This window comes from Myotis yumanensis, unplaced genomic scaffold (assembly GCF_028538775.1).
Source record: "Myotis yumanensis isolate MYYU_CA2020_CCGP unplaced genomic scaffold, mMyoYum1.0.hap1 SCAF_16, whole genome shotgun sequence".
NCBI classification, from domain to species: Eukaryota; Metazoa; Chordata; class Mammalia; order Chiroptera; family Vespertilionidae; genus Myotis; species Myotis yumanensis.
In genome coordinates, this window is record NW_027223767.1 from 16,941,297 (window position 1) to 16,968,990 (window position 27,694).

General features: G+C 39.2%; 1 protein-coding gene across 1 annotated transcript; it reads left to right on the forward strand.

The window, feature by feature from the left end:
* Window positions 1–1,888: 1,888 nt before the first annotated feature.
* SPATA22 (spermatogenesis associated 22) lies at window positions 1,889–27,000 on the forward strand. Its single transcript, XM_070395362.1, has 8 exons — window positions 1,889–2,039; window positions 14,734–14,862; window positions 16,852–16,912; window positions 17,041–17,136; window positions 19,121–19,463; window positions 21,611–21,740; window positions 23,605–23,702; window positions 26,809–27,000. Exons 1-8 carry the CDS (start codon window positions 1,889–1,891, stop codon window positions 26,998–27,000), a joined length of 1,200 nt encoding a protein of 399 aa, XP_070251463.1.
* The last annotated feature ends 694 nt before the right edge of the window (window positions 27,001–27,694 follow it).

Below are 27,694 nucleotides of genomic sequence, written 5' to 3' on the forward strand. Positions count from 1 at the left end.
ATTCCAGTCAAGGGCATGTACTCGGTTGCAGGCTTAATTCCCGGCCCTGGTGGGGGCACATGCAGAAGGCAACCAGTCGATGTCTCTCTCTCATATCGATGTTTCTGTCTCTCTGTATTTCCCTCTCCCTTTCACTTTCTCTAAAAATCAGTGAAAAAATACCCTCCGGTGACGATTAAAAAAAAAAATTAGTCTAGGTTTTTGAAAGTTCAGAGAACTAAGAGTATACAAAGTGGAACCCTTTCTAGTTGTCACAATCTCACTATTGGGTTGAATATTTAATGTTTGAAGTACTTAAAAGAATAAACCTAATAACTTCCAGCACTACAAATGTTTTTTGTGTGTGGGTGGTGGTGGTGGTGTCTGATTTATTGGTAAAATAATGTAGTTTAAAGCAAAGGGAGAGTAAACTTTTTATAGTCATGGCTGTCCAACAGATCAATGCCAGAAATTTTGTGGGAGTCAAATTTCAGGTGGGATTGTTTTCAAAATAGTATGATTGAGAGATAAAGAGGATCTTTTCTCCAATACTATCTGTAAGGTGTCTCATATATAATGTGGTAATCCAGCAGTCATGTAACCAAACTATTCTATTTTAATTTTCTTCACCCCTAGGGCCATATTGCTGCCACCATCCTGAACAACTTTCTAGGTGGAAATAAATGATAACCAGGACAAGATAGGGATAAGGTATATAAGTTTGTAAGCTGCTCTCAAAGATTCCACATTGATCATGCATGTGATTCCTTACAGATATAGTACAGGATGTTGTTCATAGTGGGTTTACGGTTTTCCTTTTTAAAACGTTTTTTAAAAAATTGATTTTAGAGAGAGAGGAAGTGAGATGGAGAACCACATCCATTGGCTGCTTCCCGCATACCCCCACTGGGGGTTGAGCCTGAAACCCAGGCATGGGCCCTGGCCGGGAATCGAACTGGCGACCTCTTGGTGCATGGGGTGATGCTCAACCGACTGTGCCACACTGGCCAGGGCTATAGTTTTCTTTTTAATGAGATCTCTATTTTGCCGGGGATAGGTGGGCGTTGTGTGTATATGTATATATTATGTAAATATGTATGTATCAGGTTAAAGTTGGCTTCCTTGAAGCTTCTACTCATTTGTTTTTTTTAAAGTCTCCTCTCTGGAACCATGACGAGTAACAAGTCTTTTCAGACACTTTGTTTAAAATCTTTTTTTCCAGATTAAATGAAGACTGTTGCTTCAGACTGTTTCTGCAGTTTAGCGTTCAAGGTTCCGTATTAGCCGGTCTCAGTCGACCTCGAATCCTATCTCCCCACATCCTCCTCTGTTGGACCTAATCTTCAAAGAAACCGCTCTTGGTCTCATGGTGCCCTAGTCCTAGGCTTTTACTAACACCCTTCCCTCCACCTCTGTGCTCTCTACACCCCCTCCTTCACCCCTTCCAGACCTCGAATGGTTGGGACGCATGGTAACCCCAAAACATGGTCTTGGAACCCAGACAGAGGGAGAGTCACTAGCCCGGGCCTATGGTGAGCACTCAGTAGCTGGCAGCTTGCTATACATAAGGGCTAACATTTAGAGAGCATTTTCTTCTTTATTATTTTGAGGGCAATGAAGTAAATATTGTTTTTCTGATCACTAAGCGGGGAAATGCAGGTCTAAAGGGGGTAAGTAACTTGCCCGAGGTCACCGGTCCGGAAGCAGCCGCCTGGAGTGGGAGGTCAGCGGTAGGGTCACGGCTCCATCCCGCTCCTTCTGGCCGGGCCTGCGAGGCGCGTGCTCCGCTCTCCGAGCTCCTGCAGCCCTGGCCCTGCCCTGGCGGCCGCTGCCCACCTACAGGGCTGTCTCCTGGACCCAGGCCTCAGCTCTCGCACCAGCCCGGCGGCCTCCTGTGGCCGGTTCCCTGATGGCTGTGCCTGGGAAACGCAGCCCGACCAAGGAGACCCTGGACCCGCTTCCTAAGGCCGGCGGCCTTCGACTCATTCTCTTCCAGGCACACGCGGCTGTGACCAGCATCTATTGGACTGACGTCCAGAACCTAAGAAATGACCCCGGGGGTGGGCAGGGGGCAGGGCGACCAGACAAATCTGGGGCAGAAACCGGCTGGGCAGATCTGACATCGTCTCACTCGTGACTAGAACACAGTCTTTCTTCTCTGGGCAGAACTCTAAAGAGGTTGCGCCCTCCCTGCACCTCGTACATGACAGTGTGAGGACACAAGGGAGTCGTGTCAACGTCATGGTTCCTGGGAGAGAGGGTATTTGTCCTCCTCAGCAGAAGGCCCTGCGCCATTGTGCGCTCACGCCCAAGGTGGTGGCTTCTGCGCCTGCGCGGAGGGAGGGGGAGGGGGAGGGCAGATGGGAGGGCAGCGCGGTCTGATGTGCGCCTGCGCAGGTTCCCGCAAGCCTGCGCCTGCGCAGCACGCCTGCGCCTGCGCAGGGCTCGACTTCCCGCGCTTTTTAGGAGGTCTGAGGTTGTGGACTGGGCAGTCTCCGCGGCGGCCGTTGGCTGAGGCGACCGTTGACCAAGGCGACTGTTGACCGAGGCGGCGAAACCTGCGGGTAAAAGTTGCGTATGGTGCTGGTAGGAGAGCCAAGAAGGGAAAGACCATATTGTCGCTAGTTGCCAAACTACCCCGTTTCCTGGGTGAGGTGGGATGTTGGAAGAGAGCATGAGCCCTGACTGGAACCCCTCTCCCACGAGGGGTCAAAATCGGCCTCCTGGCCTCCCCCTGAGGCAGTGGGCTTTGGGGGTGCGGTGTGTGTGTGGGTGCGCGCTCGGGTTTGTAGATCGAGCAAACTTTTTGCTTGTCCTCGTCGCCGGCCACATTAATGCCAGTTGGAAGTTGGGTCCCTGGCCCAGGGTCCGTGGTCCTGGGGGCGGATGTTGCACGTTTATTCTGTTTGCGTGAAACTCGGAACCGTCATAGCCCTTGTCCCACCACCCTCCGGGTCGGGTGCGCGTGGTGTTGGTATTTCTGGGCTGAGAAAAAGCCTCATAACCGCCGATTGGGTTCCTAGAATGGCATCAGGAATATGTTCCTAAGGGGCTTCACGCCCAAGTTAGGAAACAAAGCGGAGGCCGTCCCCGTCCTTACGGTCCCCAGGTTTTATGTCTGTGTTTGGAATTAACATTTACCTCAGTCCGATTCGCCATGACTTAGTTGCGTTCCTGTCTGCCTGCCTCACTGGGTCATGAAAGTTCGGGAAGAGTTTGTTGAATTTGGTTGGGGATGAACTATATTAGGAGGCTACATATGGAAAAAAATTATAGCGGAAATTCTGTTGTAAAAGCAAGCAAGCAAGCAAGCAAGCAGAGAAATGTGTTTGTCTTGTTGAAATTCTGGAAACGCTGAGTGGAAACATCATTTCGGTTGTTCTGGGTATTAAGTGAGGCCACAGTCTTTTTTTAAAAAATTTTTTATTTATTTTTTTCATTGATTAAGTTATTACATATGAGTCCTTATCCCCACATTCCCCCCCCCCCCCCACTCATGCCCGCCCCCCCTGGTGTCCGTGTCCACTGGTGAGGCCTATATGCTGGCATACAGGTCCTTTGGTTGATCTCCCCCTCCCCCCCCACCCTCCCCCACCTTCCCTCTGAGGTTTGACGCAGTCTTTGTGGTTCCGTAGCCCAGAGGTCTCAGGCTCAGGACGGGGAGGGGACCGCCATGGTGTGCTGTGCAGAGACCCGTCCCTTCCCCACGGCCAGGGCCGTGGCCGGTGCTGCCTCCCGGCCTTCCAGGCACAGAGCTGGCCAGTGTCGTCGCCCGTCTGCTCTGTCAGACCTGGTTCGGAATTATCCTCTCTGTGGGTCATGGGTTCTAAAGTTAATTACAGAGGCTGTTGTGAAATGGCCACACGAGGAGGCGAGGTTATAGTCACCCTGGTCCTCGCTGATTTGGAAGAGAGCCGAGAAAACGGTTCACGTTGTTCATTCTCAGTCAGAGATGAAAGACTCCACAAAGCTTTAACAGGATCAGGTTTGAAACCATAGTTTTTAAACCTTGATTTCAGTAATTACTAGGCTAAGAATTTGATTTTGTTGTTGACACAGTATGAGTTACAAGTCTCTTGCTTTGAAGGTTTAGTCCAATAACTTCATGTGCTAAAGACAAAGGTATAGACTTGGATATTGACAGAAATGAAGAGAAACCTAAATGAAAATTCAACCCGAAGTACAGCAGGTAGGAACAACTTTCATTTTAAAATTTTCTATATTTTGTATACACTATGTAAAGCTTGTGTAATTTATAGATGGAGCATTTTGGAGTAATTTTTTAAAAAATGAACATGTAGTCTAGCTTCTTTACTATTTAGGTCCAAGGAAATAAAATAATTTAAGGTAAAACATTTAGTGGCAGAAGTGGTAGTAAAATCATACTTCCGTGGGTTTATGAGTGGTCTTCCTACAAACCCTATGTGTTTGAGTTCTGTTTTTATTTGTATTTATGACTTATTTAAAGTATTTCCAGAAGCACTGCTGTCTCCCTAAAAGCTTTCCTTACTATTTCTGCTTCCCGATTTATTAGTTAGAGGACAAGAATGAAGAGAACCAGGGAAATGATGATAATGGACAATGAAGATAATAATAGCTATTATTTATTGTGAATGTACTGTATTGCTAGACATTCAGTTATGTGTAGTAAAATATTTAATTCTTACACCAATCCTTTGAGATGGGCATTATCATCCTTGTTTTCCAGGTGAGAAACTAAGGCACAAAGAGGTTGTTAAAAAGTGACTTAGGAAGTGGCACAACCAGGATTTGAACCTTGAAATCTGGCTCTAGAGTTCATACTCTTAATCATTGTATTATCCTGCCTCTCAGTATGTCCTGTTGGCACAATGAGTTTAAGAAAATTGCCCAAGTTTATACTTTGAAGTTGTATGTAATTCCACCCTACTTTGAAGTCATAATTCAAACTCAGGAAGTTTGATGCCAGAGCCCATATCATTTCATCAGTTATCACAGAGTCTAACTGTTTATTTCTTTTCTTTTTTTTTAAAATATATTTTATTGATTTTTTACAGAGAGGAAGGGAGAGAGATAGAGAGTTAGAAACATCGATGAGAGAGAAACATAGATCAGCTGCCTCCTGCACATCTCCTACTGCACATGCCCCTGACCGGAATCGAACCCGGGACCCTTGAGTCCGCAGGCCGACGCTCTATCCACTGAGCCAAACCGGTTTCGGCAACTGTTTATTTCTTTTTTTTTTTTTTTTTTATTTTCCTCTTAAAGTATTACAAAGGGTATTACATAAGTATCCTTTTCCCCCCCCCCCCCGCCCTTGACAAACCACTACCCTCCCTTACCCCCCAGTGTCTTATGTCCATTAGTTATGCTTATATGCATGCATACAAGTCCTTCGGTTGATCTCTTACTCCCCTCCCTCCTGCCCCCCAACTCTCTCTGGCCTTCCCACTGCAGTTTGACAATCAGTTTGAGGCAGCTCTGCCTCTGTATCTATTATTGTTCAAAAGTTTGTAATGGTCTTTATTATCCATGAATGAGTGAGATCATGTGGTATTTTTCCTTCATTGACTGGCTTGTTTCACTTAGCATAATGCTCTCCAGTTCCATCCATGATGTTGCAAATGGTAGGAGTTCCTTCTTTTTAACAGCAGCATAGTATTCCATCGTGTAGATGTACCACAGCTTTCTAATCCATTCATCTACTGATGGGCACTTAGGCTGTTTCCAGATCTTAGCTATGGTGAATTGTGCTGCTATGAACATCTGGGTGCATATATCCTTTCTGATAGGTGTTTCTGGTTTCTTGGGATATATTCCTAGTAGTGGGATCACAGGGTCAAATGGGAGTTCCATTTCCAATTTTTTGAGGAACCTCCATACTGCCTTCCATAGTGGCTGCACCAGTCTGCATTCCCACCAGCAGTGCACAAGTGTTCCTTTTTCTCCACATCCTCTCCAGCACTTGTCGTTTGTTGATTTGTTGATGATGGCCATTCTGACAGGTGTGAGATGGTACCTCATTGTTGTTTTGATTTGCATCTCTCGGATGATTAGTGACTTTGAGCATGTTTTCATATGTCTCTTGGCTTTCTGAATGTCCTCTTTTGAAAGGTGTCTATTTAGATCCTTTGCCCATTTTTTGATTGGATTGTTTATCTTCTTTTTGTTAAGTTGTATGAGTTCCCTATAAATTTTGGAGATTAAGCCCTTATCCGATATGACGTTGGCAAATATGTTTTCCCACGAGGTGGGTTTTCTTGTTGTTTTGTTGATGGTTTCTTTTGCTGTGCAGAAGCTTTTTATTTTGATGTAGTCCCATTTGTTCAGTTTCTCTTTAGTTTCAACTGCCCTAGGAGCTGTATCAGTGAAGAAATTGTTTTGGCATATGTCTGAGATTTTGTTGCCTTTGTATTCTTCTAGAATTTTTATGGTTTCCTGTCGTACATTTAAGTCCTTTATCCATTTTGAGTTTATTCTTGTGTATGGTGTAAGTTGGTGGTCTAGTTTCATTTTCTTGCATATGTCTGTCCAATTTTCCCAACACCATTTATTGAAGAGACTATCTTGGCTCCATTGTATGTTCATGCCTCCTTTGTCAAAAATTAATTGAGCATATTGGTTCGGGCTAATTTCTGGACTCTCTATTCTATTCCACTGATCTATATGTCTGTTCTTGTGCCAGTACCAGGCAGTTTTGAGAACAGTGGCTTTGTAATACAGCTTGATATCTGGCATTGAGATCCCACCTACTTTGTTCTTTCTCAGGATCGTTGCAGCTATTCGGGGTCTTTTTTTATTCCAGATGAATTTTTGGAGAGTTCGTTCTAGATCTTTGAAGAAGGCCATTGGTATTTTAATGGGAAGTGCGTTGAATGTATAGATTGCTTTGGGTAGTATGGACATTTTAATGATGTTGATTCTACCAATCCAAGAACATGGTATGTTCTTCCATCTGTTTATGTCTTCCTCTATCTCTTTTTTCAACGTCCTGTAGTTTTCTGAGTAGAGGTCTTTAACCTCTTTAGTTAAGTTTATTCCTAGGTATCTTAATTTTTTTGGTGCGATGGTAAATGGGATTGTTTTTCTGATCTCCCTTTCTGAAAGTTCACTGTTGGTGTATAGAAATGCCTCAGATTTCTTGGGGTTAATTTTGTATCCTGCTACATTGCCAAATTCATGTATTAAGTCTAGTAGCTTTTTGATGGAGTCTCTAGGGTTTTGTATGTATAATATCATGTCATCTGCAAATAAGGACAGTTTTACTTCCTCTTTTCCAATTTGGATGCCTTTTATTCCTTCTTCTTGCCTAATTGCAATGGCTAATACTTCCAGTACTATGTTGAACAGGAGTGGTGAGAGTGGGCATCCCTGTCTTGTTCCTGTTCTTAGGGGAAATGGTGTTAGTTTTTGTCCATTGAGTATGATGTTGGCAGTGGGCCTGTCATATATGGCTTTTATTATGTTGAGGTATGATCCTTCTATTCCCACCTTTCTGAGAGTTTTTATCAAAAATGGGTGTTGGATTTTGTCGAATGCTTTTTCTGCATCAATTGATATGACCATGTGGTTTTTTTCTTTCAATTTGTTTATGTGATGTATCACATTTATTGATTTACGGATGTTGTACCATCCTTGCATCTCTGGGATGAATCCTACTTGGTCATGGTGTATGATCCTTCTGATGTACTGCTGGATCCGATTTGCTAAGATTTTGTTGAGGATTTTGGCATCTATGTTCATGAGGGATATTGGCCTGTAATTCTCTTTCATTGTGATGTCTTTACCTGGTTTTGGTATTAGGGTGATGCTGGCTTCATAGAATGAGCTTGGAAGCGTTCCTTCCTCTTGAATTTTTTGTAGTAGTCTGAGGAGGGTAGGTTTTAGTTCTTCCTTGAATGTTTGGTAGAACTCCCCTGTGAAGCCGTCTGGCCCTGGGCTTTTGTTTGCTGGAAGCTTTCTGATGACTGCTTCAATTTCTTCCATAGTTATTGGCCTATTGAGGTTTTTAGATTCTTCCTGATTGAGTTTTGGAATGTTGTATTTTTCTAGGAATTTGTCCATTTCCTCCAGGTTGTCCAGTTTGTTGGAGTAGAGTTGCTCGTAGTATTGTTTAACAATCATTTGTATTTCTGTGGGGTCTGTTGTTATTTCGCCTCTATCATTTCTGATTTGGTTTATTTGGGACCTCTCTCTTTGCTTCTTGGTGAGCCTGGCTAGGGGTTTGTCAATCTTGTTTATCCTTTCAAAGAACCAGCTCTTGGTTTCATTGATTTTCTGTATTGTTTTTTTGGTCTCTATTTCATTGATTTCTGCTCTAATCTTTATTATCTCCTTCCTTCTGCTCACTCTGGGGTTTTCTTGTTGCTCTCTTTCTAATTCTTTGAGTTGTAGAGTTAGATGATTGACTACCATTTTTTCTTGTTTTTTGAGATAGGCCTGTAGAGCTATAAACTTCCCTCTCAGGACTGCTTTCATTGTGTCCCAGAGGTTTTGGATTGTTGTGTTTTCATTGTCATTAGTGTCCAGGATGTTTTTAATTTCTTCTTTGATGTCATCGGTAACCCAATCAATATTTAATAACATGCTATTCAGCTTCCAAGTGTTTGAGTATTTTGGGTTGTTTTTATTGTAGTTTATTTCTAACATTATGCCATCGTGGTCTGTGAAGAAGCTTTTTATGATTTCAATCTTCTTGAATTTGTGGAGACTTTGCTTGTGACCCAATATGTGGTCTATTTTTGAATATGTCCCATGAGCACCTGAGAGGAATGTATATTCCGCAGCTGTGGGGTGAAGTGTTCTGAAGATGTCAATTAAGTCCATCTGATCTAGTGAGTCATTTAGGATTGCTGTTTCTTTGCTGAGTTTTTGTCTAGCGGATTTATCCAGTGATGTCAGTGGTGTATTAAAGTCCCCTACTATGATTGTATTGTTGTCGATCTCTCCCCTGATATCTTCCAGAAGTTTTCTTATGTATGTGGGTGCTCCTGCATTGGGTGCATATATGTTTACCAGGGTTATATCTTCTTGTTGTATTGATCCCTTTAGTATTATGAAGTGGCCTTCCTTATCTCTGGTTATGGCCTTCACTTTGAGATGTACTTTGTCAGATATAAGTATTGCTACCCCAGCTTTCTTTTCCTTTCCATTTGCGTGAAAGATATTTTTCCATCCCTTCACTTTCAGTCTGTGTGAGTCCCTTCTAATGAGGTGGGTCTCTTGTAGACAGCAGATGTATGGGTCATGTTTTTTTATCCATTCAGCCACTCGATGTCTTTTGGTTGGAGCATTTAGTCCATTTACATTTAAAGTTATTATTGAAAGGTATTTGTTTGTAGCCATTTCTTTTTGTGTGTGTGTGTGTGGCTGTTTTCTTTCTGAGCTTGATATTTCTTCTTTTTACACCAGTCCCTTTAGCATTTCTTGCATGGCTGGCTTGGTGGTGATAAACTCCCTTAGCCCTTTTTTGTCTGTGAAGCTTCTTATTTCCCCTTCAATTTTGAATGATAGCCTTGCTGGATAGAGTATTCTTGGATTCAGTCCTTTGCTTTGCATCACTTTGTAGATTTCCGTCCATTCTTTTCTGGCCTGATGTGTTTCTGTTGAGAAATCATTTGATAATCTAATGGGAGATCCCTTGTATGTTACTTTCCGTCTCTCTCTTGCAGCCTGTAAGATTCTCTCTTTATCCTGAACATTTGCCATGGTAATTATGATGTGTCTTGGTGTGGGTCTTTTCGGGTTCACCTTGTTTGGGACTCTCTGGGCTTGTGTGACTTTTTTCTTCCCCACCTCAGGGAAGTTTTCTGATATTATTTCTTCGAATAGGTTTTCTAATCCATGTTCATCTTTCTGTTGTTCTGGCACCCCTATTATTCGTATGTTGTTTCGTTTCATGTTGTCCCAAAGCTCCCTTAGGCTCTCCTCCTGTCTTTTAATTTTTTTCTCCATTTGCCGTACAGTTTGAGTGTGTTTTGCTTCCTTGTCTTCTAATTCACTAATTCGGTCCTCCGCTTCTCCCAGTCTACTGTTGATACTTTCAATGGAGTTTTTTATTGAAGCTATGTCACTCTTCATTTCTTCTTGGGACTTACTTAAGTTGTTGATTTTTTCATCTGTTTCTTCTAGCTTCTTGCATAAGTAGTTGAGTTTTTCATCTGTTTCTTCTTGCTTCTTGAACATGTGGTGCATGTACTCTAGGAACCTTATTCTGAATTCTTTTTCCGTCATGTTGCATATCTCTGTCTCACTTAGCTGCTTTTCTGGCGAGTCCTCCTTTTCTTTCCTTTGGGGGTTTCTTTGCCTACCCATGTTTGATCTCGCTGACATATGTAGATGTTGAGGTGTTCAGTGGCTGCTCCCTGGGTGGCAGGGGCTCCTTGGGTTGTGGTTGCTGCTCAGACGGTTGCGGTAGCAGCTGCTTTCCAGTTGGCAGCAGCTCCTCTGGTGGGTGTTGTTCACAGCTGTGTTGGCTCTTCTGGCTGGTGGGGGGAGGCTTCACGTACAGTTGCTGTTCCACAGACAGAGGGTGTGGTGATCAGGAGGCTGTGGTGATCAGGAGGCTGCGGTGATCAGGGGGCTGCTGTTGCTTGGATCTGCTGCGTTGATTTAAAGGCACAAAATACAACAGAGCAAGGCACAACGTACCAGGCACTGAACACAAGTATATTCACAATATTAATAACTCCAAATAAAGGTGACCAACCGAATTAAGAGAATTAGGGGATAAGGGAGAAAGAAGAGAAGAAGATAAAAGAGAGAACAGAAAAGAAAAATAAGAAAAAAACAAACAAAAAAGGAGTGCAAAAATAGAATTGGGAAAAAAGAGGGGGGAAAAAAGAGAGCGAAAAAAGAGAATGAAGTAGAAGTGGGGAAGAGACTCCCCGTATGAGGAGCAAACTCCAATAGAACTGCCACTAATCTCAACAAATTCCAGCAACAGATCCCTGGAGATGAATGCAAACTACAAACCACCAATAATATCCAGAGGGGTAAGGGAAAACAGAAGCACAAAAATAGCTGGGGTGGGGTGGGGGAGGGAAGGGAAAAACCAGCAGAAAAAAAAAGGAAAAAGAAAAAGAAAAAGAAAAACAACCTCACAACCAGTCCTAAAAAAGAAGAAAAAACACAAAACAAAACAAACAAACAAATTTAAAAAAAAAAAAAAAAAAAAAAAGCCCAATATATTCAACAATCAAGAAAACAATAGAAAGATAAGAGAGAAAAAAAAATGGTTGGAAAGTGAAGAAGGATAAAGAATAGGTGTATAAGGATTTAGAGCAGTAGATTGGAAATAGGATATATAAGTAGGGTGGAATTAGACAGGGGGTAAAAAGAGGGAATTGGGAAGGTCTGGAGCAGGAATAGGGTAAGAGAAACAGGACACCAAAAGGGGAAAAGTAAGGAAGAGGGTTTTAGCAAAGAGGTGGAATTGAGATAGGGAAAATTAATGCTAAAGGAACGATGAAAATAGAATGGAGAACACTAATCCCAAAAGAAAATAAAGAGAAAATAAAATGGCACTTTAAAAAATGGTAAAATGGTAGGAGTAATAATACTGGTTAAAAATAAAAATGTGGTAATTGAAAGGGTAAAATCAGGTGATGGAAAAAGAAGAAAAAGAGAAAAAAAAATTGGTTTCTTAGTAAAAAGGTGAAAAAATTAAAAAGAAAAAGAAAAAGAAAAAATTTGCAGTAGTGATGGTCTTTCGGTTCTTCTACTCTTCAGCCTGGTTCGCCTTGGTCCTGCCAGGTATTTAGGAGAGTGTTGCCTGCATTACACTGTTCCTCCGTGTTGTAAATCACAGTCCTGATTTTAAAGCAGGCCGTATTTGTGATCCAGTCTGCCTTAATTTGTATTCCCCTAAGAGTCAGTTTGTGGCTCAACCTCTGGGTGGCAGTGTTTTTGGGTTGGCCTCTGAGGCTATACAGCTTCTCTATCCTTTTTTAATCCTTACCCTGCTCTGTGTTGTTGGTGGGACTGAAAATCCCTCTATAGGCCAGACCCTGGTAACTCCCAGGGACTAATCAGCTTGTTTTAGTCCTTTATCTCATACAGGGTGGAATCTGGGTGTGGCTGTGCTCCTTGCCTGGGGGGCTGGGGGGAGGAATTCCACCCTCTGGAGGAATGGCTGCCCCAGTCCTGGGCCCAGGGGTGTCGCAGCACTCAATTCGCTGCCACCTCCTCCGGCTCCCCCTCTTTCCTCAGCCTCTCCCCAGATTCCCCTCGTCTGCACCTTCACCCTCTCTTCAGCACAGGTGAGTGTCTGTATCCGAACTGTCCTATGAGCAGGGTTCAGTGAAAACAAAGAAACAGACAAACGCCGGCCGGCCGCGGAAACGCTCCTCTTACCGGTCTGGGAAACGCTCCTCTTACCAGCACTGCATGGTCTGGGAAACGCTCCTCTCTTATGGGCACTGCACGGTCTGATCAGTTCCTCAGGATGCCCCCTTTAGTCTCAGTTCTCCGCAATCACAAAATCCAAATCTCAAATCTCCTGGCGCCAGCAAACCCGCGGAACTCCTTACCCTGGTCAGGGTCTGTGTCTGTCCCAAGAGACGCGGCTGTCTGCCATGCGGTCTCCCTCCGACCCTCTGGGCTCAGGTCTGGCAAACTTTCCTGCCCAGATCCCTGGTTTTTAACCTTTCCAGGGGAGGTCTGCCCTTCCAGGCTGCAAGCCGTCTCACCAGCTGAGTAAATTTGCCAATTCGGGGTGGGTGTTATTAGTTTCAGCTGCTTACTCCGTTTGCTCCGGGACAAGACCTGGGACGCGTCTGCCTATATCGCCGCCATCTTCTGTTTATTTCTTAATAAACTCTCCTGTAGTACAAGTTTTGATGGACCAGCTAGAGCAGCGGTTCTCAACCTGTGGGTCGCGACCCTTTGGGGGTCGAACGACCCTTTCACAGGGGTCGCCTAAGACCATCAGAAAACACATATATAATTACATATTGTTTTTGTGATTAATCACTGTGCTTTAATTATGTTCAATTTGTAACAATGAAAATACATCCTGCATATCAGAATTTACATTACGATTCATAACAGTAGCAAAATTACAGTTATGAAGTAGCAACGAAAATAATTTTATGGTTGGGGGTCACCACAACATGAGGAACTGTATTAAAGGTTTCGCGGCATTAGGAAGGATGGAGAACCACTGAGCTAGAGTATGGTACGGAGGCAAGATGTGTAAATTGAGACTGAGGAAGCTTCGGTTCTATCTAGGTTCTCCCCTGTGGCAATGTGCAAGCTTTTAGGACCTGTTTTCCTCTGAGATCCTTTCTAGGTTTACTGTTTATAAATTCTGACTTTTGGCTTGACTTGAGATCCCAGGTCTTTTATCTGGAGGGTGTGGGGGTAGTGTTTGTTCTCATTTGGATTGGATATTATCACTCTAATGCATTGTCAACATGATCCACAGAAAATATGCATTCCAGATACCTGGAGTGCTTGTTAAAATTTCAGAGTTTCTATTGAAATAAAACCTATGAGAGTAGGGTCTAGGACAGCTGTGGGCAAACTACAGCCCGCAGGCCGGATCCGGCCTGTTTGAAATGAATAAAACTAAAAAAAAAAGACCGTACCCTTTTATGTAATGATGTTTACTTTGAATTTATATTAGTTCACACAAACACTCCATCCATGCTTTTGTTCCGGCCCTCCGGTCCAGTTTGAGAACCCATTGTGGCCCTCGAGTCAAAAAGTTTGCCCACCCCTGGTCTAGGAACTGGCATGTTAAGCATAATTCCAGTGAAATCTTAGTCAAACTAAAGTTTGAGAACCATGGCACTAAAGGGTATGCGGCCATAGTTTAAAGAGTGGTTAGGGTTTTTGAAAACATGGGTCAATGTCTGGTTCTCCTTTACCCCTTTTGTACTTGAAGGGTCCTCTCTAGTTGATATGGTAATAGGCAAGCATAGGTGGGAAATAAGGAAAACAAAAAGTAGATTTGGAAAGGGTTGGGGTGAGGAGGGGGACGGGAGGAGATGGGAATTACTTCCAAACAAGAGGAAATAAGGCAGTGTTAACCTAGAACAGTGGTCGGCAAACTGTGGCTCGCGAGCCACAGGCGGCTCTTTGGCCCCTTTAGTGTGGCTCTTTCACAAAATACTGACTTCTGTGCATGGGCCACGAAGTTCCAATCTCACAGTACGTGCGCGCCCGCACGTGGTATTTTATGGAAGATCCACACTCAAGGGGCCAAAGAGCCGCATGTGGCTTGCGAGCCGCAGTTTGTTGGCCACTGACCTAGAACAAGAAAGGAGTTTTTACAAAATAGAAACAGACTCCTAGATTCAGAGAACAGACTGATGGTTGCCAGAGGAAAGGGATTTTGGGGGAACTAGGTAAAAAGGTGAAGGGATTAAAAAGTACCAATTGGTAGTTACAAAACAGTCACAGGGATGGAAAGTACAATATAGAGAATCTAGTCAATAATATTTTAATTACTATGTATGGTGCCAGGTGGGTACTTGAATTATCAGGAGGATTACTGGATAAAATATATGATTGTCTAACCACTATGCTGCACACCGACACCTGAAACTAGTAGAGTTGAATGTAAGCTGCAATTGAAATAAAATGTTAAAAAAGGAGATTTTAGAGAAACAAATGAGGCTATTTAGGATCTTAAAAAGAATGTAAGAATCAGTCAAAGCTATAAAATATGTTTATAATAAATATACAATTAACATATAGCAGTAGACAAATTATTCTATAACTAGATCTATTTTCCTAATATATACTAATTTCTTGGAACATTCCATTTAGGCTGCTTGCCTGTACCTTTGTTCAATCAGAAAAAGAGGACTAGACAGCCATTAACTTCCAATCCACTTAAAAATGATCCAGGTATCAGTACTACTTCTGACAGTTATGATTTCCCTCCTCTACCAACAGGTAAGAAAATAAGTTGCAAACTTTTAGAAAGTAAGAACTAGAATTATAGAAAATTACCATTTCTATTTTATGTTTTTCTTCTTTCCATTATCCAAATACAGGGATTACTTTTTCTGAGCATTCCAGTACAGTAGTTTGAGTTTCCTTGTCTATTAGGGTGGCTTAGAATTTTAAATGGAGTATCTTAGATCTGGAGCCTTTCTTTTAATGAAGTGGTAACCTATATTGTAAATAATTTTCTTTTCTTTTTCATGATACATATGGATATTGTGGTTTAGACCAGCAGTCAGCAACTGTGGTCCGTGGACCACTGGTGGTCCGTGAGGTCCAAAACTTTGTCGACTGCAGCTTTAGACATTTGGTGCTAAAGAATGAAGAAACTCAAGTTGCCTCAAGAATAAAGTGTGCATGGGAACACAGGAAGGGTAGAAGACCTTAAGGAAGGGTAGAAGCCCAGGAATTTCTAGTGTTTAGCCTCAGTCTTTTTTTCTCTTATAGCATTTTTATCTTTATTTTGTTGGCTTCCTATAGTTTCAACAAGTACATTAACTAAATTGCCTTTGCTAAGAATTAACATAACCTTTTAAGTCTAGTTTTCAGAGCCCATATTGATCTCCTTCTGTATCTCTTGTTTCAAATTCTAGACCCTGGGAGGTCTTAAACTTTACTGACTTTTTACTTATCTTCGGAAAGAAGGCACGGACAGAAAGACATTCTGAAATATACTTGGTGCATGCTGGTTATATACGCTTACATTTTTCTTAAAAAATAATAGACTCTTATGCAATTAGAATTTTAAAATCAATCAATCAGTCTCTTTCACAATACTTGTATTGTTAATTTTATCCACTGTTCAACCATAGACCTTAATCTACTTCTAAATTTATATTCTTCCACATTTGAGGAATTTGAAGTACGGATTTCATATTTTCCCATTTTTATTGATAAAATATTCACATGAATATGCATAAATGGGTATTTGTCTGGTTATTCTGTGCCATTTAAAAAATTCCGACTCTGCCATTTAAAAAATTTTGGCTCAGCAGGTAGAGAGTTGGCCTGCAGACTGAAGGCTCTCAGGTTCAATTCCTGGTCAAAGGCATGTACCTTGGTTGCAGGCTCGATCCCCAGCCCCAATCAGGGTGTGTGTGGGAGGCAACCAATAGATGTGTCTCTCTCACATCGATGTTTCTGTCTCTCCCCCTCCCTTCCATTCTCTCTAAAAATTAATAAAAAAATATCCTCGTGTGAGGATTAACAAAATAAAAAATAAAAAATTCTCCACCAGTTAAAATATTTTTATAAGTAGCATAATGTTGACCTTATATATTAACAAAAATTTGAGCTGCTCCATAGAGAAATTTGTATACTCCTAAAATACTGAACTCTACAGGCTCTGACCAGGATAACTGTCAGAGATATGACATTCTTATATTGGGTAAGAGAGAGGACTAGATCAGTGTTTTTGAAATTTTGAAAGATAGGTTGGGAAACAATCAATCTTTAAAAAAACACACACAGAAGAGAGTAGAGTAGAATAAGAAATACCAGATTGTATCACACATAGTAAGAATAACAATTGGTGAAATTTTATGTTCTTTCTCCCCCTGCCCAATACCCACACATGCACACCACACATAAGTATGTTTTGAGTTATGATGTATTTCTTGCGGTGGGTTGGAGTAAAAAAGTTTAAGAAACATTGATTACATTCAATTCATGTTACACAGTAGAAGGTACTATACTGAGATTGATTGTGGAAAAGATACAGATAAACCTATTACCTTTGCATAAAACACAGTGGGGAGAAAGACATCTATAAAAATTAGTAAGGCATGCTGTGAGAGATTCCTCAACAAAGTGCTGTTGAACAACAAGTCCATATCTTTAAGTTCTTTTCTTCAAGCTTTCAACCGTCAAATAAGTATGAAATAATAATGATTTTTAAATGCTACCTATTTTACTTTTCTTTCTGTTATATCTTTTGAGATTGGGCCTGGGAAGCAATGAATCCAGAGTTGCCTCCTTTAACGAAAACAATCAACACAGGGTATGTGGAAAACATACATCAATGAATGTGTGTCTGTTACTGATTGATGTTATTCTTCTATGAATATTTTACATTTTTACATTTGGAAACAAACTATTAATATTTAATAAGATATGTTTCCTCGAAAGGCAAATACCACATTCAGTTTCTCATCCCTTGAGAAGTCAAGATTCTGTGTCTAAGTCTATTCAACCAAACACTGAAAGAAGCAAGAGTGGTTGGAGGTAAGTCTACTTAAGATTTCTTTCTTTTTCTATTCCTTCTCCTCTCCCTCTCTCCCTCTCTTCTTTATGTCTTTCTCCTTTCTTAGAATTACATTTAGGAAATTTCTATGCTTACCAACAACTATAGCAATATTAGTTACATTTTATAAAAGAAGTTAAAAAGACTTTAGGTAAATTTGGCAGTGATTATATTTCCAAAGATTTCTTCATGTTATAATGAAATTTCCACCAATATTGATCACCATGAATTTATGATTTTTCTATAGATTATTAGTGATCTAATTGAAAATAGGCAAAGAGTCAGAAATAGCTGTGTATTAATTTGGGGAACAAAGTATTGGAAAAAGTGCATCAAACATATATATTAGTAATTATTTAATGCTTTTTACTATTATTTATGCTATTTTAATTCTGACAACAACCTTATGAAGTTAATATTACCCTGAATCTTATTAAAGATATATTTTTAAAAAGGGGAAACTTAATAAAGTTGTTAATAAATACATCAAAACAATATTTTCACTTTTAAAAATGAGTTTTGATTTTATTATTATGCTAATTTCCTCAGGACCATTCAGTTACTTTCTTCAGGACTAGGGCTTGAAACTAGGCCTATTAATAGTTTTGAGATGGTTTTTGGAGGCCTAGTTTCAGCTGCAGGTGCTAGGAGAAAGTCTATTGTGATAGGCATTAGACTGAAAATTAAGTAATAGATTATAATCTGGGCAGTCACCCAATATTAGATAATCCAGTTTGAAATAATAGGTAATTTGTCAGACAGTTAGAATAAAACAACAGAAAATCCAGGAACAGAAAACATTTGAAAACTCAACTAGGCAGTTCATAACCCGCTGAAGATAATTTAACTGGTTCTATGTTTAGGTTCAGAATCTAGGCTTTACCTTCACATCCATCTACCCCCAACAACAGCTTGTCTGGGGGGATCTTATTGACCTCTTGGACCCTATCTTTGTCTCTGAAGAGAAGAATCTGAGTGGGACACTGCTCCCTGCCCTGCTCAGGAGCCACTACAACTTAGGCCTCATGGTCTAGTTGGGATATTGAGGATCTGGCTAGGCTGGATTGGCTGCTAAAGCGGGCTTGTGTGTGGCATGATCTTCCAGGGCTTGTCCAGGCTAGGAGTACCTCCTGAGCAAAAATGTTGGAGGAAGTTGCAGATGTGCTATTACCAGTAAGGAATTGTGAAGCTGAAAGAAACTTTTCTAAACTATGAATAATAAAGGTAATTTCCCCAGCCATAGAGAGAGAAGACAAAATTATTTTTGTTCTTTCTCTTGAAAATAAAATTGCTATTATATGAAGAGGTGATCAGTGTACGAAAAATGTCTTATTGAGGTATATCAGGTAATTAATCATAATACTAATAATATTTTTCCTGAATATTGTGATGTTTGTGGTTTTTATCACCTTTTAAAATTTTGAAATTATTTTTTATTTATTTTCTCATTTTCATACCAAATTTTGTACTTATTTTTCTTAAGAAGGCTCCCCAAATTATACAAACTTCAGATCTCATACAATTTGTATTTATATCTGGTTACAAATTATTTTCCTAAAAGAGATGAGTTGTATTATTTGCCCTCTTGTGACATTTCCAGGAAAATTATCCTATACAATAAAAGCCTATGCTAAATGTCTGACAGTTCGTTCGACCATTCGACCACTCACTATGACATGCACTGACCACCAGAGGGCAGATGCTCTGACCCGTAGGTTAGCTTGCTGCTGGGGTACGGCCCATCTGGACTGGGCGAGATGGGCTGGACATGCCCTGGAGCTCTCCCGCCGTCCCTCCCCAGCCAGATGGCTGGCCTCCTCTCCCCATCAGCCAGGCTGAGGTACCCCACTGGTGCACAGATTCGTTGGTCCTCTAGTTCAGAAATAAGAATTAATTATTAATTTTTAAATTAAGAAAATGTAAATGGAAACAAAAGCTAATACTAATTTAAAAAAACTATTCCAGCTACAGAGATGGCAACAAAAATACCAGCTTCAAAACTTGGGATAGAAGTGATTTTAGGCCTCAATGCAAAAGAACAAACCTAGCGGCAAATGATGGAATAAATTCTTCTCCAGGGAGTTTGGGAGTGCAACAACAGAAACAGCTAAGAGTATCTCAGCCTCCTAACTTACCTCACCAAGGAGAATGTGAAGTACTCAGACAAGCACACTCTTCAAAAACACCTGGCTCCACAATGAGAGGTCTAGGAAAAAACAGTACATTACAGGCATTTAAGCCCAATATCCAACAAAATCAATTCAAGAAAAAAACATTAGGTGATATTCCAGAAGAAAACGCTCTCAAGGTAAATTTTAAAGTATGAATTATTTACACTTTTGTATTTACATGCAAAAATGAGATAAATAAATATTTAGAAAATTACAGAGATAAGAACATTTGAAATCAATCCCATGGCATGCAGGTCAATTGGAATGAATGAATGTTAGTTTCTAACAATTTCCGTAGAGGTTGTGAACGACTGTTCCTTTTCATAGTTGCTTTAGAGTGTCCTTCTGGGTTCTGAATTTCACTGTTTACTAATCATTGAGATGAGGACAGTTTATCCATTGCTTGCAGAAGTTCTCCAAGCTCTTCATATGTCAGTCAAAGTAACAAGGGTCAGCAAACTTTTCCTGTAAAGGGCCAGAGGGTAAATACAATATTGTTTGTTTATGGGCCACATGGTCTCTCTTGCAACTACTCAGCTGCACCACTCAACTCTGCCATTGTAGCTTAAAAGCAGCCATAGACAATACATAAATGGATGAGTGTAGCATGTTCCAATAAAAATTTACAAAAACACAGCAGGTTAGATATGGACTACAAGCTGTAGTTTGCTGACCTTTGCTCTATAATCTGGTTTTATTTTACCTCTAACCTCATGTTTCATATTCCACTAATTCTGCAATGCACTTGCCATTTTCAGATATTCACAATTCTCTAAACATGATATACATGATAATATGACTCTGCTTTGGCTTATGTTCTTCCTATATTTGTACTTCCTTCAGCCTTACTTCCTGTTTCCATTCTTTGCTGTTATTGTTCTTTGCAAATGTCTTTACTATATAGCAGGTTTGCTGTCTTCCCTCCCTGTCCCTTGGCCCAATGGATTGTTTACCCTCTGTCCTCTGGAAAGCTGAATTGTACTACATAGTGCATCATCTTAGGATCCCTTAGCTGACTTCTGTTAGGGGTCAGCCAGTGGGAGTCACTGGCAGGACATCAAAGAGTGAGGAGAGAGGTTGGGTTTTTCTATGTCCTCCCGGCTTAAATGTAGTGTCACCGGCAGTAGCTGTGTCCCTGCATCATATAGTCCCTTCAAGAGTCTAGCTTTCACAGGTTTGGTAATTTCATTTCCTCCCCTTGTCCTTTCAGCCTACAAGTGGTAGAAGTTTTGTATTATTAGTTTTTGAGAGCTTAAGTGCCTTAGATTTGTTCTGCCCACATGTCTGTGAGCAGTCTTTTCATTTGAGGTAAATTCTTTCTCCCTCCTGGAAATCTCACTAAAATAGCATGTTTCATAGTGGTTCTCAACCTTAGGTTTCCTTATACATAAGAATGATACAACATAGTGACCTTCATAAAAGTGGCTCATTATGGCAGTATTCCTCTATAGGAGACATTCATAACTTAGTTAAGAGGGGAGAGGGAGGAAAGGTAATTATAGTTGGGAAACAATGTCCCATCACGTGTTCTTAGATATGCCTTTCCCTCACAAAGGAAAGTGCCACCACCATCCTCTAAAAATTAGTATCTTAACACATTGTACTCTTAGTTGATCTTTAAAAATGTCAAACACATTCCATCTCAGGGCCTTTTACACTTTCTATTCCCATAGCCCATACTCAACAAGCTATTTAAAATAATTATCTGTTTCTCTTTAGCCTTTTATCCTGTTTTTCAAATGTATAAGATATGTAAATTCCTAACATTCTATTATATATTTATTGTTTATTTTCTGAATTTCCCACTGGATGTCAAAATCTATGAGGGTATATCTTGTCTGTTTTGTTCACTGTTCTTTCCTCATTAGCTATGTTTGGCACATAGTAGGTACCAATATGTACTTTTTGAGTGAGCGAATGAATGAATGATTCCCCTCCTAGAGAATGAGAACATTAAGGAAAAGAATTGTGTTCTTTTCAGCTATATTTATCACAGGTTTGGTACACGACATTTAAAAAAATATTCAACAAATGAATGAACCAATGGATGCCCATAGAAATAATTTTCTTCTTGATTGCCTCCAAGTGTATCCTAGTTTCTCCTCCTATAAAGTGCTAATGATGCCTTTAATTTATGGGAGTAACTACTAAAATTTTCATAGTTCTTTTACATATTTTACAAATGTGCCTATTATAAACACCTAGAATCCTTACAAAGAAAGTGAAAGAGTATGATGGAAAATAAGACTGTTTTTCTAATACTATCATTTTATGTTTTCAAAAGGATGCCTCACTGTATCAGTTAAAGCTTAAGGAAAAAGATAATTCTTTAAGAATTGTATCAGCAGTTATTGAAAGCATGAAGTACTGGCGTGAACATGCCCCCAAAACTGTTCTTCTTTTTGAGATATTGGGTAGGTATAATACTTCAAAAATACTTACGTAGTACTATTAGATAATAGTGTTCAATGTCGATAGGAATACCTATGAGATCTTAAAGAAAAAATATTTTGCAAAAGGAGATATTAGTTAATTAGGATTTTTTTTTTTAGTTCCTGGATCTGTCATTGATTTGTGACTTGATGTATTTGATTATTTATGCAGTATTCTTCTGATTCATAATGTTAAAACTGAAAAGATTATTACAAGTAATCTAACTCAACCCTTGAAGTTTGTGAGGGAATGGGGCAAATAAAATAGACTTGACTGAAATCACAAAGCTAGTCAACAGCAAAAATGGATCTAAGTTCCTTATTCTCAATCTAGTGTTATTTCTACTATACTTGACTAAATCCAGTAGTAATTTTGTATATAAATTCAATCATATTTTAACTACTCTGAAAGAACATTTGTAAAGAACCCTTTACTGATATAAACATCCTATAATTAATGTTTTCTAAATTAATATTTAAAAGTGGAAGAGTTTTATAGAGTGTTTCTGGAATTTGATTTTACTAGAATGAATAGATAAACGAGTAAAAGAAATTCAGAACAGACTTCTTTCAATAGTTTAAGTAAAATATTTAATTTAAATTATGAAATATTCTGAACATACAGAAAAATATAGAGAATACCCATATTCCCATCTTATACATGTGAAACTCCTGTCCATTTTTCTTCTCTAGAGATAATCACTGTGGTATCTTTCCTGTCCATGCTTTTATAATATTACTATATACATGTGATTTCATAAATTTATGTGGACTTTTAATTGATTTTTGTGTTTTAAAATACACAGCTTGCATTTTCAGCCAGCATTATGTTTTTGGATTTAGCCATTTTCTGTCCTGCCACAATATTGTCTTTATCTTGGAGCTCCAACTGTTTCCTGTTCAGCAGCTTCTGACTCTTTCCTTTTGGCATTAAGTTGCTTATCAAAGTTGTTTATCCCACCCATCCTTATACCACAGTGCCACATTCTTCAATGATTTCTTTTGGTTGCTCTTTTCCAGAGGCTAGCAAATGACCTCCTGCATATAATTTTCTGACTGGTACCAAGTCCATCACCTAAACCCTGTCTGTGGTCTGAAGCTGGGGAATGGGATACACTGATTGGTTTAAGTCCATCTCAGCTCACTCCTGCATTTGGGGTTGGGGACAAATTCAATTCAAATTATATGGCTAAGAATGGCATAGGAGAGGTTTTCTAAAGGAAAATCTAGGTATTAATAGGGGAAATGGAGGCTGACCTCAAAATAACAAATGTTCATTATCAGTTTTCAGCAGGTGGCTGTTAAAGGAATAAATGCTCTCATTTGATACTTTCCTGAGATAAACATAATTATTTGCATTTTATAGATGAGACAAATTTGAAAGAGTTTAAAACAATTTTCTCAATTTAGTAAGCTGAAGAACTGGGACTCAAATGCATGCCTTTTGATTTTAATTTAATGTTTGTTTTTTTCATTAAACCACGATGCTTATTAGGTATATGTGTGTATTTCATTATTATTATGTAATAGACTGATCTGTGGATTTAACCATTCTATAGAATACATTCTAAGAGAAAGGTTCAGATGGCCAGCTATTGTCAGTTGCATGAACTTTGGCATATGACCTGTTCCTTAGTTGGAGAAGGCCAGAAATTTTCTTTCCCTTAGTATAAAACAGTTTCAGAAATATCTTTTCCTCTTTAAATGTCTTCTTTCTTATTGTATAAATAAAACTATGAGAGAGTTGGTATGGGAATAGTTATTTAAATATCAATTTCTCTTTATTAAATTTTATTTGCATTTTACCATCAATGATTCCACCCTACACTTTTTTAATGTTACTTAGGTGTTCTCGATTCAGCTGTTACACCTGGACCATGTTATTCAAAGACTTTTCTTATGAGAGATGGGAAAAATACTTTACCTTGTGTATTTTATGAAATAGTGAGTATTTGTCTAAGTATTCTTTGCAAAGCCTATGCCAACAAAACATACAAATGTGGACTGTAATTGCATTGTAGTAGAAATGATGTTAACACTTTAGTTGTACTTTCAACATTTTGTTTGGTTTTAGTTATGATTTTACAATTATTTGTTTAACTAACATGGAGAGCCTACTATGTGCCTGGCCCTGTGCTAGATGCAACAGATACAAATTGGAATATGAATGGTAAATGGCTCTTTCAAAGAGATGGTAATCTCAGTAAAAGATGGTTATATAAATGTTACATTGTGGTATGATAAGTAGTATGCTAGAGATTATGTGCAGGGTGCTATAAAAGTGGATAGGAAGATCAGGAAATGATTAAAAGAATGTAGTAATATTTTAGATATTTAAGGACTAAATAACCAAAGTGTGTTTGGGAAAAGAGAGGTAGGGAGGAAAGCACGCTAAATTGAGAGAGCAGCATATTCAAAGGCAAGAAGCTGAGAGAGAGCCTGGATTGTATAGGAAACTGCAAGTAGTTTATAGTTATCAGAGTGTAGAGTTAGTAAGTGATGGGGGTTAAGGTAGTAGTCCTGAGGTTGGGGGAAGGCAAAGAGTGGGCTGGGATATAAGGAAGAGCCTTGGTGATGAAGAATGGGGTGACAAAGGAAGTCTTGAGGCCTTATATGACTTACATACTTTGTGAGTTTGGCATTAAATCTGAAATTGACTGTAGTTCTGAAATCAGACATGGATTCTAGTTTTTATTCCACTGTTTACTAGCTTTATGACCTTGAGTAAGCTACTTAAACTTTCTGAGCTTCAGTTGTTTTATCTGTAAAGTGAGGAGACTAGTTTTCACTTTGAAAAGTTGTTTTGGAGCTTAAGTAATAACACATGAATATATAGCATTTCTGACACATAGTAGATGATTAAGAAAAAGTAATTGTCAGGTTATTAATTTCTAAATTATCTTGAGTGTTTATTATTTTCTAGTCTTAAGACTTTTTAAAACAAAAGTCTTTATACAACAAAGTGTACAACTCATAACTGTACAATTCTGTGACGTATCACAAAGTGAACATTACCAGGTTAAGAAATAGAACATTGTTATTACTCCATGCATCCTTGTGCTTCCTCCCCTTCACTACCTCCTGTCTCCTAACTTTTAATGTCATAAATTAATTCTGCCTCTATTAAAGCGTTATATAAATAAATAAATATAAATATCACCTGGTATGTTTTCTTTTATGTCTTATTTCTTTCACTGAACACAATGTAAGATTCATCTTTATTTTTGTATGTAGCTATAGTTCATTTAGTTATATTTATATGTAGAATGTTCTGTTGTTTGAATATACCACGGTTTAGTTTTCCATCCTACTATTGATTGGCATCTGGATTATTTCCAGATTTCTTGCTATTATGAGTAATGCTCTGAACATTTTTGTATATGTCTCTTGTGCATATGCATGCATTTCTGTTGGGTATACACCTAGGAGTAAAATTGTTGCATCATAGTGCATGTCTATGGTCTAATACAGTAGTTACTGCCAAAGAAATTTCCAAAGGGTTGTGCCAATTTACACACTTACAATCAGTATAGGTGAGTGTAGTTTCTTTCATTCTTTTCAACACTTAGTATGTCAGTCTTCTTTATTTTAGCTGTTCTAGTGAGTGTTTAGTGCTATCTCATTTCTCTACAGTTCCCAGTGACTAATGAAGTTGAGCATCTTATATACTTACTGGCCATTTAGATACCTTCTTTTGTAAAGCCTATTCAGGACTCATGTTCTTTCTTTCTTTTTTCTTTTATTTCCTTTTTCTTTTCCTTTCTTCTTTTTTTTCCCTCTTCCCTTCCCTCTTCCCTTCCCCCTTCCCTTCCCTTCCTTTTGTTGTTGTTAATCTTCACCCAAGGATATTTTTCCATTGATATTTAGGGAGAGTTGGTGAGAGATGGAAAGACAGATATGCATCAGTGTGAGAGAAACACATCGATTGGTTGCCTCCTGCATGTGCCCTTACCAGGGCCTGAGCCAGGGAGGAGCCTGCGCTTGACTAGAATGAAATCCAGGGACCCTTTGGTCCGCAGGCTGGTGCTCTATTGAGCCAAATCGGCTAGGGCTCATTTTTTTTCCTATTGAATTATTTGTCTTTTTGTTATTGATTTATAGGAGATTTTAAAAAATACTATTCTTGGTACAAGTTCTTTGTCCATTATGTATATTGCAAATATTTTCTTATACTTCATGGTTTGCTTTTTAACTTAATGGTGGCTTTTGAGGAACAGAAATTCTTCACTTTAATATAGCTCTTTTAGCAGTAATCAACATCTTTCCTTATAGTTAATGCTTTTTATGACAATTTAGTGAAAGCAATCCCAGAATAGTTTAAATATACTCATGATCAAGAGGCTCTGATGCTGGATGATCTTTTTCTGGTTTGTTAGTCCCATTAAGGCATAGCCCTTTTGGTTCCCAATCCTAAGTCTGGGGTGGATGGGGGTGGTTACCAGAATCTCTTTTTCTTATGAGCCTCTGATTCTAATATTTTCCCCTAGCCCTTTGAGCCTTCAAAAGCTCTGCTCAGTTTCTTAGACTCTCACTGCCTTGACTATGCTTGACAGATACCTCAAGGGGAAAGCATCCCCAAATATAAGGCCCCATTCTGGACTCCTCTCCTTTCCCAGATGGAGTCTGTAATTCCTCATTGCCTTAGTATCTCTCTGAAATCTACGAGGAGGTTTTTAAGTATTTCACCCAGCTATTCCAGTTGTTCTTGGAGAGTTGGTATGAACTACCTTTCTGCCATCTGCTGAAAGTAGAACTCTGGCAATCTTTTAGAAGTGAGTAATTCATGTGCCATTACATTGAGAATCAGTCAGTCTTTTAAGGAGCAGCAGTTTGCTAGCTTGTAAGAAGCCCTACCCAAGTAAAGGTCTTTGCTCTGTGACAGGGCACTCATAATTCCAGCTGTCATGGTCTTGTCAGCAGTGGGGCCCTAAATCAGGAAAGAGAGTATAGCATTTGGGATGATTCATATTTAGTTGATCACATAGTTTCAAACAGTTGAAATTTAGATGAAGTAATAAATGACTATTGATATTTATCTTTTTAAAAACAGGATCGTGAACTTCCAAGACTGATTAGAGGCCGAGTTCATAGGTTTGTTGGAAACTATGACCAGAAAAATAATATTTTCAAATGTGTTTCTGTCAGACCAGCATCCGTTTCTGAACAAAAATCTTTTCAAGTATTTGTCAAAATTGTAGATACTGAGATGAGATATTATACCAATGTAATGAATGAAATTTAAATAGTGAAGTTTAAATACTATAACTTAAAGCACTTTTTTGTTATTGTTTAAATTAGCATCTGCACAATTTTATAGCTATTGCTTTTCTGTATTTCAGTTGTTGAACTAAAATATTTAAATGCTTTCAAATGTGTAAAGAGTTTTTGAAAAAATAATGTTACTGTCTTTCATAAAAAGAGCACATTTGCTAAAATTCAATAACCATTTCAGATAAAAATGTTCAGTATAGTGGAAATATACCTCAAGAGGAAAGCAATACATTTGAGTTAGCCCCAAATCCAACATCAAACTTAATGGGGAAATATAGAGACATTCCCACTAATGTCAGGAACAAGATGACAAGGGTGCCCACTATTAGTACTGTTACTAAGCACTGTACTGGAGCTGCTAGTCTATGCAGTTTATTTAATTACTTCACTTATTTAGTGAGCACATACTCTGTGCCAAGCAGTGTTTCAAGTGCTGGAGACAAAGAACAAAGTAACAAAAATCTCTGAACTTATGGAATTTATAATCTGGGTCCCAGAGAATACTTTAGATAAAAAAAATTGAGACGTAAGAATTTTTGCTACTGGCAAATGATATAATTGTATACATGGAAAACCTAAGAAAATCAACTGAGAAACTACTGCAAAAAATGAGATAATTTAATAAACTTAATATGCATAAAACATTAGTTAGATAGTATTTAAGT